The sequence below is a fragment of the Phaethon aethereus genome (genome assembly GCF_964289735.1).
Source record: "Phaethon aethereus genome assembly, chromosome: 7".
Taxonomy (NCBI): domain Eukaryota; kingdom Metazoa; phylum Chordata; class Aves; order Phaethontiformes; family Phaethontidae; genus Phaethon; species Phaethon aethereus.
Genome location: NC_138583.1, coordinates 22,978,803 through 22,993,664, shown reverse-complemented (window position 1 = coordinate 22,993,664; position 14,862 = coordinate 22,978,803). Strand labels below are relative to the sequence as shown.

Sequence of the window (14,862 nt, the reverse complement as noted above, 5' to 3'; positions counted from 1 at the left end):
ATTAGTATTAAAAAAAGTACTATACTGCATGCTGGTAAATTCTTTCTATTTAATGAATAAAACCCAAACTTATAATTACATCTGCATTTTAGAACAAGTTTCTTTCCCAGCTCTTAATTTACTAACTCAGAGCAGGCACACCAATAACTCTTTTCATGTAGTTTGTGCAGTGAAAACCACAAAACATTGTCTTGAAATGCTGGCCTTCACGTTAATGAAAGCTTCAACATTCTTCTGAAATGTTATTGTATTCACTTTTGTCACAGCTTACTTAAGACTTTCAACAAAGTTGCCAAAAAAATGCATGATACACTACATCAGTTTTCCATATGTTGTGGATTTCATTTTTTTCCTGAAATATTTCACCATATGTGGAATGTATTTTAAATATCTAGTTTTGTTTACTATAATGCTACAGTAGATCTGGTCAGTTTGCTGTCAAAGAATGAACGTACAAATTGCTTAATACCTATAGTTTGAACTTGAATCCCCTCAAACTGAAAAAAGTACCTTTTAACACTCTTGTACAGTCAAGCCTGTTGGTCTGTAAAAGCTGAATATAGAACATTTAAAACCTCTTATTCATAAAAAATATTTTTTTAGCAGTAAATGGCACTATCAAAACCCTATTTCTTCACAGGCAGTTATTTACATGCTTCTTAGACAACCTGTTTCATTGAGAAGGAAAACCAGAATATTAAAACTGCATACATTTTATAAAGGCTAAAATTCGTATTTGCCTTTGTGAAAATATGGCTACATGCTGTATGTTATATTTTTTCCTATTATTCATGTTAATTGATGACATTTTACCACTGGGATTAGCTAATAAAGAAATATTCTGTATATATTATCTCCCAGTGGGATACCTGCAATTTAAAGGAATTATGATTAATGATAAAGTGCTATTAAGAAAAAACAAAAACAAACTATAACTTAGAAATTGTCTTATAGCCAGGTTTCATTTATCAAATAGACTAGCTTTTTGTACAAAGAAAGCTACTTTCTGTGACAAAGCAAGCAATAAATGTATTGCCATTCAGGAAAAAACATACACTTCATATTTAATTAAAAAAAAAACCACCAAACACTAAGTTGGGTAGGACACACAGTATCAAGAGACATAAAACCCAAAAGCTTAAAGGCACAGTTAGAAGAGAGTGAATGCTACATAAAAATGCTGTTTTTGAAGTATTTAATTTTATTCTAGACCAAACCCCTCTGCATTTGAAATTCCAATGATCAACTTCTGCTTCAGTTCCTTCTTGTTCTTGTAAGGAGGGAGACAAAGCTGGTTGAAGCAGGTGTGGGCCACAGGTAACCTAAAATAATTTAAAAAAAAACCAGCAAAGCACATTTAATAATAATGCAATAGAAGCAGAACACTGCCAACTGCCTACACATTTTCAGTTAAACATTACTTAAATAAGAAACCATGTAAGAGAAATACTTATCCTTACATTCTTGGTTCAAGTTCTGTTGAACACAAACACTACCACTGTTGGTAATATGCACCTCAGGTGAATTTGTTTGCCTGCAACCCCTAACCGCCCCCCTTTCTTTTTTTGTTAAGTTGGAAACATTTCCTTCCCGGTTTTGCAAACTCCAGGTACCACATGACTTCAACATCAGTTTTTCTCTAAATACAAAATCTGGGTATAATCAGAATCCACAACATACAGAAGGAAGGTGGGTCCTGGAGTGTGTATAGAGACACCTAGATGAACCACAGTTATTGTAAGGATACAGAACTCGAAGTTCAGCCTGGTAAAATACACCCTTACAGGCGTATGTCTCAGTGCAGAGCACTGATTGAAGCTCTGGAAAAACAACAGCTCACAAATTTTAGTCTTAGCCATAACAACAGTTTCAGTTGTGAGTTTCTTCTGAGAGCTGAGTTTGAATACATATTGCTGATATCTCTTAGGATTGCCTGACTGAAACATTGACAACTCTGCTCCTCACTAGAATGGATTAGTTTGATGAAAACTGTTCTTCAGTAGCAGAAGCATTTGTTTTGCCATCAGTATGAGATGCCACTAACATCCTGCCTTATTGTCACGGGCAATAAGAAGCTATGGGATCTTCTTGCCCTTTACATCTTCAAGTGACACACAGGACAGCACTGAGGATATAGACTTGTCCTACGACTGGTTACTTGCGGGGGAAGAGAGGAGAAAGACGATGAGCTGAAACTCAACCTAACATTTGGAATTAACGCAAGACGCTGAAAAATTTTTAAAACTTGGACACTTAAAGGTTAAATTTTAGTATGTGACTCAACAGCTCTCTAGTTCTGTTTTCACTGAAGCCCTTAGTCTTTTTCATGGCAACAGCTTGGCCTCTGGTTCTTGAAAGGGGGTAGAATCCCCCCAGATCTGGAAACCCAAGCTACTTCCCCCTCCCTGCCCTTATAAACAAGTAAGCAAAGATCTGTTAATCAGACTGGTGTCATATGCTTCAGAATTTGCAAAGTTGGGAAACTGGATATTAATTTGGCAATTCTTATTGCTATTATATTCTTTGATCCTACTGCGTGAGCAATGCGATGCCAACATGTCTATGTTCATCGCTGTGCAGGCAGTCTGACTGCAGCAATTATCTTGCAAAACACAGGCATACATAATTTTAAAATGCACGCTATTTGAAAACACATTTTCCCATTTTTAAGAAAAAGAATGATTTACAGGAGAATGAACTTAAACAGAGATTCAACATTGACTGATTTTTCTTCATTTTTCATCAGATCCTTATGTTCCTTTAACATGTTACTGGAACCAGTTATTAGCTCATTGAATAAAGCATTAGAAATACCACAGTAATGAGATAAAACAAATTTAAAAACAACATCAAAATGTATTATGTTTATGCATTTAATTCAGCTCTCCACAGAAAATCCAACAAAATTTTTACTTTAAAAATATAGTTCCATTTAAGTATTTTCATTACCTTAAATGCTTGAGAAATCTAGGTAAAGCCAGTAGTTACTGCTTAGCAGCAATTACTGCTTAACAGTGAGCTTCAGACCAGTGAGCTTTTCTATACAGCTTTCCAAACTATTTAAACTGATTTCCTCCAATCTTGAGAAAGAAAACACTGGCTGGAAAGTATGTGGAATTTCTCAAGTCAATTCAATACAAAATAAAACACTACCAGAAACATAAGGACTTGGCATGAACAATATAACCTTCAAAATGAAATTACAAGGCTGCTTTGTTCCTATTTCTTTTGAGCAGCCTCTGTATCAGCCACACACTTACTCACCAGAGACCCTAAAGGAATGCTACATCTTCCCCAGCCATACATGTTAAAACTTATTTAGACCATCAAGAAAGAATGCAAGGATGTATTGCAACTGCAGGGGGTGCTATACATAATGACAGACAATTCAGAAAAATTAATGGTGATTTCACATTAGCTCAGCTGTCATGTTAGGAACAATTACACAAATAATTTATTTTAATTGAAAGTGTGTAAGAATTCCTGGCCTCAAATGTAAACGTCTGGAGATTCAATTTTGTATTAGTCACCTGCAATATTTATGCAATCAATAAATAGGTATAACAACATTTTGAAGACAAACTAAAGGATTCCATGCAGCTTCTTCCTTAAACATTAGTTTGCTTTTCCTTAAAAAAAGACATTCAAGAATGATACGGGCTCTCAGGAAATAATTTAACAAAAATTTTTAAAAATCCAGAAAACTATTTACCAATTAGTGGATGTTTCACTCTTTGAAATCTTGAAATTCAAATCAGCCATTCCACCCACAGGTACTCTATCACTTCCTGTAGCAAAATGTAGCAGCTTCTTTTGAAGGTCAAGAGAAAACCCAAGTACTACATCCCAAAAGTATCTATGTTCAGGGCAGAGGGAGAAGAAAATGGTGCAAGATGCAGTATCATGACAACAGTATGAGGATAATAATACACTGCAAGTACAACATGATGAATGTCACTTACTGAGAATTTAATTAATGTAATATATATATAGAACATCAGTAGTATCCTTATATGCCAGGTTAAATAAATTCCTAAGCACTTGACAAGTACAATGTTTTATCAGTTTTGGAATGATGTCTTGTCAAATGATGCCCAGACCCACTTTTCTATAAAAATATGAATGCCTCTACTCACTAATATAAATGTCCTCAGTATCAGATAGAATTGGAAGAGAAAAAGCATTTTTAGAAGACTGGATAATAAAAACACTGATTTTACTATGCAGGATTTAAAGGTACACTTTTTAAACTATTGTCCTGGTTTCAGCCAGGATAGAGCTGGTTTTCCTCACAGAAGCTAGTGTGAGACTGTGTTTTGGATTTGGGATGAGGAACTGTTGATAATGTGCTGATGTTTTGGGTTGTTGCTGAGCCATCAAGGACAGTCCAGCTTCTTGTGCTGGCCTGCAGCGAGCAGGCTGGGGGTGCACGGGGAGCTGGGAGGGGACACAGCCGGGACAGCTGACCCAGACTGGCCAAAGAGATATTCCCTACCATACGACGTCATGCCCAGTACATAAACTGGAGTTGGCCGGGGGGGCGGAAATCGCTGCTCGGGGACGGGCTGTCGATCACGGGGTGGTGAGCAATTGCTGTATTGGGCATCACTTGTTCTTATACATTCCTTTGTTGGTATTATCATTATTGTTCCCTTCTTTCTTTCTGTCCTATTAAACCGTGTTTATCTCAACCCACGAGGTTTTTCCTAATTCTCTCCCCCGTCCCGCTGTGGGAGGGAGAGTGAGCGAGCGGCTGCGTGGTGCTTAGTTGCCGGCTGGGGCTAAACCACGACAGTCCTTTTTGGCGCCCAGCGTGGGGCCCGAGGCTTGAGATAATAACGGTTGCAGGTCACAATATCAGTTTGATTTGCATCATGCTCTCGTCTTTGCTGTACATGTTAAGGATCGGTGTTGGTTTCTGCGGGCTGCTGTACTCTGCAATGATTAGTAATGTCTCGCCTGTGAATTTTGTTTTTAGAGCACTGACCTTGAGCTTAATGTGGTATCATCTGAGCTCTGTACTAAAGCCGTTACTGTATTTTGGCTACAGTCTTGTGGAGACGATTAGCAATTATACTTCTGCCTCTGAAAGGTTTTTTATGGAGGAAATGCAGAATGGTACCTTTGATACCCTCTATCATAACATTTCCTCCTTCATCACAATAATTTTTCAGTATTTTGAACACCCTTGGCTGGTTAAAATACCTCTATTGCTACTTCTGGGGAACATGGTTTCAGTTTTGTCTAAGGTTAGCAAGCAATTTAAGAATATCACCCGGAGATCTGCCCCAAGGCTGGATAGTTATGAATGGCAGGGTGTGTGGAACAGGATGGGCAAATGCCTGGGGCGGTGGGCACCTCCGGTGTTTTGGAGCTTCACTCCCGAACAAGTGCAGAATCCTGATAAACTAGCAGAATATCTGGAAGAAGTATGCTGTCAGCCTGGCAGCTCCAAGGAGACACAAATCATTGCCATGTGCTGGGGCCTGGCCCATGCCTACCGAACCCTATTTAACACTATGCAAAGGGGAGAGGGGCTCTCTGGGTCTGATGGCAATGTGGCAGGCACTGTGACTACTCCAACGTCTGTAGCAGGCACTGTCACTACTCCAACCCCCACGGCGGGCACTGCCACTACTCCAACCCCCACGGCGGGCACTGTAGCTACTCAGACTGTTGCAGCTGAACCAGAGAACCAGCCCATCCCGGTATCAGTTGCCCCTGTACAAAAGAAGAAATCTTGGAAGCGGAAGTCAGCTCGTTTAGTAAGGGAGGAGGAAGATCCTGCTAAGAAGGAGCCAGAGGAAGAGAGTGAGGAGGCAGAGTGCTCTGAAGCAGGGCCATCACAAGCACGGAAGAGGGAAGAGAGCGAGTCATCGCTTGAAGAGGAGGAAGAGGAAGAACTTATAAAAGAGACGGTAACTACCCGATCTCTATCCCTGAGTGAATTGCGAGATATGCGAAAGGATTTCAGCCGTCGTCCAGGTGAGCACATTGTCACCTGGCTGCTCCGATGCTGGGATAATGGGGCCAGTAGCCTGGAATTAGAGGGTAGGGAAGCCAAGCAACTGGGATCCCTTTCTAGGGAAGGGGGCATTGACAAAGCAATTGGAAAAGGTGCACAAGTCCTCAGCCTCTGGAGACGACTCCTGTCGGGTGTGAAGGAAAGGTATCCCTTCAAGGAAGATGTTCTATGTCACCCAGGCAAGTGGACCACCATGGAGAAAGGTATCCAGTACCTGAGGGAGCTAGCGGTGCTGGAAGTGATTTATGGTGACTTGGACAATGGACAATCATCCAAAGATCCAGATGAAGTCAATTGCACGCAACCTATGTGGCGGAAGTTTGTACGGAGTGCACCCTCATCATATGCCAACTCATTAGCAGTAATGGCCTGGAAGGACGGAGAGAGACCAACGGTGGATGAATTGGCTGGCCAACTCCGGCAATACGAAGAAAGTCTCTCTTCCTCCCTACGGGCCTGCATCTCTGCTATAGAGAAACTGTCCCGAGAGTTCCGGCAATTCAAAGAGGATATGCCCTACCCTCCACCCATACGGACCAGTGTCTCAGCCATTAGGAGTAAGCGCTCTTCTGTTCAAGAGAGAAGATATAGAGGATACACACCACGAGCCACCCTGTGGTTTCAATTGCGTGACTACGGAGAGGACATGAGGAGGTGGGATGGAAAACCTACCTCGACCCTAGAGGCACGAGTACGCGAGCTGCAAGGAAAAACAATTACAAAAGGGGGTTCAGGTTCCTCGAGGAAAATCGTCGCTCCACTTTCCAGTGGGCAGCTTCCCAGAAAGAATAGAAGAGCTGATCTCACCTCTGATCCTCTTGAAGGGACTTCTGACTCCTATTTACAAGAAGTGGGTAACGAGTACTATGACCAGGACTAGAGGGGCCCTGCCTCCAGCCAGGCGGAGGAGAGGGACAATCGAGTTTATTGGACTGTGTGGATTAGATGGCCTGGCACATCAGACCCACAGGAATATAAGGCTTTAGTGGACACCGGTGCACAATGTACCCTGATGCCATCAAGCCATATAGGGGCAGAACCCATCTGTATTTCTGGAGTGACAGGGGGATCCCAACAGCTGACTGTACTGGAGGCTGAAGTGAGCCTAACTGGGAATGAGTGGCAGAAGCACCCCATTGTGACTGGCCCGGAGGCTCCGTGCATCCTGGGCATAGACTACCTCAGCAGAGGGTATTTCAAGGACCCAAAAGGGTACCGGTGGGCTTTTGGTATAGCTGCCTTGGAGACGGAAGAAATTAAACAGCTGTCCACCTTGCCTGGTCTCTCAGAGGACCCTTCTGTGGTGGGGTTGCTCAGGGTCAAAGAACAACAGGTGCCGATCGCTACCACAACAGTGCACCGGCGGCAATATCGCACCAACAGAGACTCCCTGATCCCCATCCATGAGCTGATTCGTCGGCTGGAGAGCCAAGGAGTGATCAGCAAGACTCACTCACCCTTCAACAGCCCCATATGGCCAGTGCGAAAGTCTAATGGAGAGTGGAGACTGACAGTAGACTATCGTGGCCTGAATGAAGTCACGCCGCCACTGAGCGCTGCTGTGCCGGACATGCTAGAACTTCAATATGAACTGGAGTCAAAGGCAGCCAAGTGGTACGCCACCATTGATATTGCTAACGCGTTTTTCTCGATCCCTTTGGCGGCAGAGTGCAGGCCACAGTTTGCTTTCACTTGGAGAGGTGTCCAATACACCTGGAATCGACTTCCCCAGGGGTGGAAACACAGCCCTACCATTTGCCATGGGCTGATACAAACTGCACTGGAACAGGGTGAAGCTCCAGAGCATCTGCAATACATTGATGACATCATCATATGGGGCAACACAGCAGAAGAAGTTTTTGAGAAAGGGAAGAAAATAATTCAAGTCCTTCTGAAAGCTGGTTTTGCTATAAAGCAAAGTAAAGTCAAGGGACCTGCACAAGAGATCCAGTTTTTAGGAATAAAATGGCAAGATGGACGTCGACAGATCCCAACGGATGTGATCAACAAAATAACAACTATGTCGCCACCAACTAGCAAAAAAGAAACACAAGCATTTCTGGGTGTTGTGGGTTTCTGGAGAATGCATATTCCAAATTACAGTCTGATTGTAAGCCCTCTTTATCAAGTGACCCGGAAGAAGAACGATTTTAAATGGGGCCCTGAGCAACGACAAGCCTTCGAACAAATCAAACAGGAGATAGTTCATGCCGTAGCCCTTGGGCCAGTCCGGGCAGGACAAGATGTTAAAAATGTGCTCTACACGGCAGCCGGGGAGAATGGCCCTACCTGGAGTCTCTGGCAGAAGGCACCAGGAGAGACTCGAGGTCGACCTCTAGGGTTTTGGAGTCGAGGATATAGGGGATCTGAGTCCCGCTATACTCCAACTGAAAAGGAGATATTGGCGGCATATGAAGGAGTTCGAGCTGCCTCAGAAGTGGTTGGTACTGAAGCACAGCTCCTCCTGGCACCCCGACTGCCGGTGCTGGGCTGGATGTTCAAAGGGAGGGTCCCCTCTACTCATCATGCGACTGATGCTACGTGGAGTAAGTGGGTCACGCTTATTACACAGCGGGCTCGAATAGGAAATCTTAATCGCCCGGGAATCTTGGAAGTGATCATGGACTGGCCAGAAGGCAAAGATTTTGGAATATCACTGGAAGAGGAGGTGGCGCCTGCTGAAGAGGCTCCACCATATAATGAACTGCCAGAGAACGAAAGGCAATATGCCCTGTTTACTGATGGGTCCTGTCGTATTGTAGGCAAACATCGAAGGTGGAAAGCTGCTGTATGGAGCCCTATACGACGAGTTGCAGAAGTGGCTGAAGGACAAGGTGAATCAAGTCAGTTTGCGGAGGTGAAAGCCATCCAGCTGGCTTTAGATATTGCTGAACGAGAAAAATGGCCAGTACTCTATCTTTATACTGACTCATGGATGGTAGCAAATGCTCTATGGGGGTGGCTGCAGCAATGGAAGCAGAGCAACTGACAACGCAGAGGCAAGCCCATCTGGGCTGCTGAATTGTGGCAAGATATTGCTGCCCGACTAGAGAATCTCGTCATAAACGTACGCCATGTAGATGCTCACGTACCCAGGAGTCGGGCCACTGAAGAACATCAAAACAACCATCAGGTGGATCAGGCTGCTAAGATTGAAGTGGCTCAGGTGGATCTGGACTGGCAACATAAGGGTGAATTATTTATAGCTCGGTGGGCCCATGACACCTCAGGCCATCAGGGAAGAGATGCAACATATAGATGGGCTCGGGATCGAGGGGTGGACCTGACCATGGATGCTATTGCACAGGTTATCCATGAATGTGAAACGTGTGCTGCGATCAAACAAGCCAAGCGGTTAAAGCCTCTCTGGTATGAAGGACGATGGTTGAAATATAAATATGGGGAGGCCTGGCAGATTGACTATATCACACTTCCACAAACTCGCCAAGGCAAGCGCTATGTGCTTACCATGGTGGAAGCAACCACCGGATGGCTGGAAACATACCCTGTGCCCCATGCCACCGCCCGAAACACTATCCTGGGCCTTGAAAAGCAAGTCTTATGGCGACATGGTACCCCCGAAAGAATTGAGTCAGACAATGGGACTCATTTCCGAAACAACCTCATAGACACCTGGGCCAAAGAGCACGGCATTGAGTGGGTGTATCATATCCCCTATCATGCACCAGCTTCCGGAAAAATTGAACGATACAACGGACTGTTAAAGACTACACTGAGAGCAATGGGTGATGGGACATTCAAAAATTGGGATAAACATTTAGCCAAAGCCACCTGGTTAGTCAACACTAGGGGATCTACTAATAGAGCCGGCCCTGCCCAATCAAAACTTCTACGTACTGTAGAAGGGGATAAAGTCCCTGTGGTGCATGTGAGAAACATGCTGGGGAAGACAGTCTGGGTTACTCCTGCATTAGGAAAAGGCAAACCCATTCGTGGGATTGCCTTTGCCCAGGGACCTGGGTGCACTTGGTGGGTAATGCGGAAGGATGGGGAAGTCCGATGTGTACCTCAAGGAGACTTGATTTTGGGTGAAAACAGTCAATGATTTGAATTGTATTATGTTAATTGTTCAGAATGACATTACTACTATGGCTGCTATCTACCATATCAATGGTATTATAGTAAGAATCACCCAGACTGATGAAGAATGAGCTTCACTGAAACCAAGCAACGTGCAGCAGTGATGAAACCAGAACTGGCTTCAGCAACTTGCGCCCAACAAATCCCTCGAGATCGACATCTTCGACCTGCAGATCATGGACATGGACCGTGCCAGATGACAATCCAACACCACATACCATCTCCCCTGCCCTGAGAGACTGCTATGATGGATGAAGCCCAGAGTCATGGACTGACTGAACTCCATAGACATTTTAAGTGATGGCCCATGGACTAAGAGAGTGATATCTGTGTGTATATATTAAAGGACAGGAAGAGTAATAATGAATAATTGGAATGTATTGAAAAGTATAGGACCTGGGCATGACGTAAATGGTATGGAATAAGGGGTGGATACTGTCCTGGTTTCAGCCAGGATAGAGCTGGTTTTCCTCACAGAAGCTAGTGTGAGACTGTGTTTTGGATTTGGGATGAGGAACTGTTGATAATGTGCTGATGTTTTGGGTTGTTGCTGAGCCATCAAGGACAGTCCAGCTTCTTGTGCTGGCCTGCCAGCGAGCAGGCTGGGGGTGCACGGGGAGCTGGGAGGGGACACAGCCGGGACAGCTGACCCAGACTGGCCAAAGAGATATTCCCTACCATCCGACGTCATGCCCAGTACATAAACTGGAGTTGGCCGGGGGGGCGGAAATCGCTGCTCGGGGACGGGCTGTCGATCACGGGGTGGTGAGCAATTGCTGTATTGGGCATCACTTGTTCTTATACATTCCTTTGTTGGTATTATCATTATTGTTCCCTTCTTTCTTTCTGTCCTATTAAACCGTGTTTATCTCAACCCACGAGGTTTTTCCTAATTCTCTCCCCCGTCCCGCTGTGGGAGGGAGAGTGAGCGAGCGGCTGCGTGGTGCTTAGTTGCCGGCTGGGGCTAAACCACGACAACTATCTCCATTTCAATCTGATCATAACCTTTTAAAAGGTATTCAGCAACACATTATTCCATTAAGGATCTAACTCTTCCTACTTACAGATAGTTGAATAGTGTCTTTGTCTTATTTGGAAATACATTTCTAAAACTTCATTCATTCTCAGATTAGCCTTGAATAAATTATTCCCAAAAGTCTATACCATTCTGTGATTTTTTAAACTCAGTAATTACAATTAAAAAAAAAAAAAATTAAGCCTACCGTATAGTAAGATCAGTTTTTTGGTAGCCCTCATATTGGGTACTTCGCTGTAAAGCGGACATATCCAGTTCAGGACTGCCACAGACAAGAATTTCAACCTCTTCTGGTCGAAGTAGCTGACAGAGAAATTAAGGACAAAGAATTTAATATTTTTAAAAGATGAGAAATGTTGCTAATAGATTCAGATTAAATTTTTCTTTTGGCATTACAGAAAAATTAGCAGGATATAATTCAATATAAATCTATAACTTAGATACATACTGTTTTAGAGAAAAATTAATTCCTCAGTACTTTGAAGAATCTCTTACTACTGTATACAGTAAAAAGCAAATGACTGGATAACATCATATGTTAGCTTATTTCTTTTGTTCCTCACTTTTTCATTGTTACATTTATTACACTGATTTGCTTGCCATTTGATTAGATTACAAACGGATCAGGAAGAAAATTAAGTTTGTACATATGGAATTCAGAGGGAGGGTCTTAATCTTAATTTTGGTTAAAACATCCATTTCATTTACACTGAGAAGTCCCGATGTAGGTTGATGAGTAGCATGGGCTGACAGAACTTGACTCTTAGTTGTATACACTGCTGTGCAAAGCAAATGCACATAACAATAAACCACGTTTAACAGCCGCTAAACTTACACCTCCAGAACCTACTTATTCATTTACTACAACATTGTAAAATTGCATGAAAGTATGTCTCAGCATTTCAGTGGATTTTCATTCTCCTTCCAGAACCTTCCCTGCTGTTAGTCACACCTCTCTTTGCTGCAAGTGTGTCATACTTGGCCAATTTCACAGGAATGAAGAAAATCTCATGCAAAGTATAATTGCCTCTTCTTTCTCTTCTTATTGCATAAGGGATGACGTAAATTACAAAAGGCATTCCAACAGCCAAACAGGACTGAATACGGAAGAATGTTTAATCTCAACCTCACTGACTGTTCTTCCTGCAAAAAGTAATAGGTGTTTTCAGAGGAGTCACTCAAGAGCACACAGCCATAGTTGCTCTGCTGCTCATAACTGTAGGGAATACAGAGAATCCTTGTAAACGTTCACACAAGAGCCCGTGAAGTTATCTATGAATGCATACTGATAAACCTAACTTGTGGAGCTTTATTCATCTGTTTTCAATGGAACACTGCAGAGAACAGTTCATTACGTGCTTAATTTCTTCTGTTTATGTTGGATTAATCAACTACATGGATTAATCAAGATTATTCACAAATCCTAAAATCATCCAGCGTCATTTGTTTAATTTAGGTAAGCCATTGTCATATATTTCACAGAATCATTAAGGTTGGAAAAGACCTTTAAGATCATCAAGTCCAACCATCAACCCAACACCATGCCGCTCTAAAACCATGTCCTGAAGGGCCATGTCCACATGTTTTTTTGAACACTTCCACAGATGGTGACTCCACCGCCGGCCTGTTCTGATGTTTGACCACTCTCAGTAAAGAAATTTTTCCTAATATCTAGTCTAAACTTCCCCTGGCGCAACTTAAGGCCATTTCCTCTCATCTTATTGCTAGTTACCTGGGAGAAGAGACTAACACCCACCTCACCACAACCCCCCTTCAGGTAGTTGTAGAGAGCAATAAGGTCTCCCCTCAGCCTCCTCTTCTCCAGACTGAACAACCCCAGTTCCCTCAGCTGCTCCTTGTAAGACTTGTTCTCCAGACCCCTCACCAGCTTCGTTGCCTGTCTTTGGACATGCTCCAGCAACTCCATGCCCTTCTTGTAGTGAGGGGGCAAAACTGAACAGCCCAAAACAAAACAGTATTCAAGGTGCGGCCTCACCAGTGCCGAGTACAGGGGCACGATCACTTCCCTACTCCTGCTGGCCACACTATTGCTGATACAGGCCAGGATGTTGTTGGCCTTCTTGGCCACCTGGGCACACTGCCGGCTCATGTTCAGCCGGCTGTCAATCAGCATCCCCAGGTCCTTTTCTGCTGGGCAGCTCTCCAGCCCCTCCTCCCCAAGCCTGTAGCGTTGCATGAGGTTGTTGTGAAACACCAGTTTGAAACAGAAACAGAAGAATTATGTTTAATATTATTCTTACCAGTAATGCATATGAAGCACAGACACTATGAAATCCATAATAGAAAGCTGCAAATTGTTTGTAGATTGATTTGTTGAGAAGAAAGTCAACATAGAGCTGCACATATTCTAAAAAAGAAAAAGATTTTATTTAGTTACATCATAAGAATTTTAAATAATAATTTGTTGTGCTCTATCAAATTGCACTGAATTAAGAAAAATTAATGCATTTCATTTTAGGTACTATTAAATTGGTAGGCATAACCAGAAAGGGCTATGGTAATTTCATTTTCACACTTTGCTAATGAAAACCTAGGCTTATAAGAAGGAAAAAACCCGACAATCTTAAATCTGCCCAATATGTGTAGAAAATATGTATTGAAGTACCTTTCCTATTCTGATTTGTGACTGGAATTTTATCTCCATTTGGCTTTAAGTTGTAAGACTTTATAACACCAAATTCTTCCTGAAAAACCTGGAGCAAAAGAGGAGTCAACGTCAGTAATGGAAAATACATTCATATATTCACAAATTACAAAACTTGTATTTATTATTTAATGTATTTCCTTTGTCCCTCTCTTTAGCACATGCTGTAACTCTGATGGATGTGTGTTTTTAAAAGTTAAATATTACAATTTTCAACAAATTGCTCTAGAAATTGGATTCAAAATAGAAAAATTGACCCTGTTACACAGTGACATATCAAACTGACCTGCAGGCTCTGGAGCCAAAGAGTTTTTCATACAAAAGAACGATTTAGGAGCATCAAATACAATTAAGGTGGTATTTGTTCCACTGTAGCTCACCTAGGAACTCAAAAGTACCTGCTTTACAAAAATTCTCATATGGTCTGACAGTAATGTAATTCAAAGCTGAAGAAAAAAAGGTCAGTAGTAGTCCAAAAAACACATCCATAAACCAGCAGGGAATTTTATTAACTAGTATGTGTTCTGAAACAATGAATAAATGAAAAAGGCTTTCTCGATTGAACTAGCAGTTAGACATACAGGCCAGGCAAAACCATATTGACTTGAACACGCTATTGTTCAAGTGAGATTTCCTGGACAAAGCATATAAAATAACCAGAGTAAGCTTTGACTAGCATCTGAGTTAGACAGAAGAGGGATTGTTTTGCAGCCAGATGAATTCCACAAACCAAGTCACCAACTGCAAGGTGATGGTGTCAGAGCAAGCAAAGAGTTGGAAGTGCACCAGCAGCAGGCCACGCGACCCTGGAAGTCCATACTCAGATCCACCTCCACGGCCAGCAGACACCACCTTCAAGCCCTGTAACAGAGCCAGCCTCTGTATGCCCTGAACCCCAGGACTATACTGGTTCTTGAAGCAAGCTTTAATGCCCATGCAGTTACATTCCAAACAACCAGTCATCACTCGGTAGTAGGCCACTCCATTGCAGAAACATTGGTAAATCACCGAACGAGTTTGAGAATCACTTATAAT

At 42.7% G+C, this 14,862-nt stretch overlaps 1 protein-coding gene across 1 annotated transcript in view; it reads right to left on the bottom strand.

Annotated features, from left to right (window-relative positions):
• Positions 1-622: 622 nt before the first annotated feature.
• Positions 623-14,862, bottom strand: part of HECTD2 (HECT domain E3 ubiquitin protein ligase 2) — a 54,805-nt gene continuing 40,565 nt past the window's right edge. The window contains exons 17-21 of the mRNA XM_082002222.1: positions 13,789-13,876; positions 13,424-13,530; positions 11,350-11,465; positions 3,713-3,856; positions 623-1,322 (exon numbers count right to left, since the gene is read on the bottom strand). Of these exons, the coding sequence (XP_081858348.1) occupies positions 1,202-1,322; positions 3,713-3,856; positions 11,350-11,465; positions 13,424-13,530; positions 13,789-13,876 (576 nt within the window). The 3' untranslated portion in view covers positions 623-1,201. The remainder of the gene's footprint in view (positions 1,323-3,712; positions 3,857-11,349; positions 11,466-13,423; positions 13,531-13,788; positions 13,877-14,862) is intronic.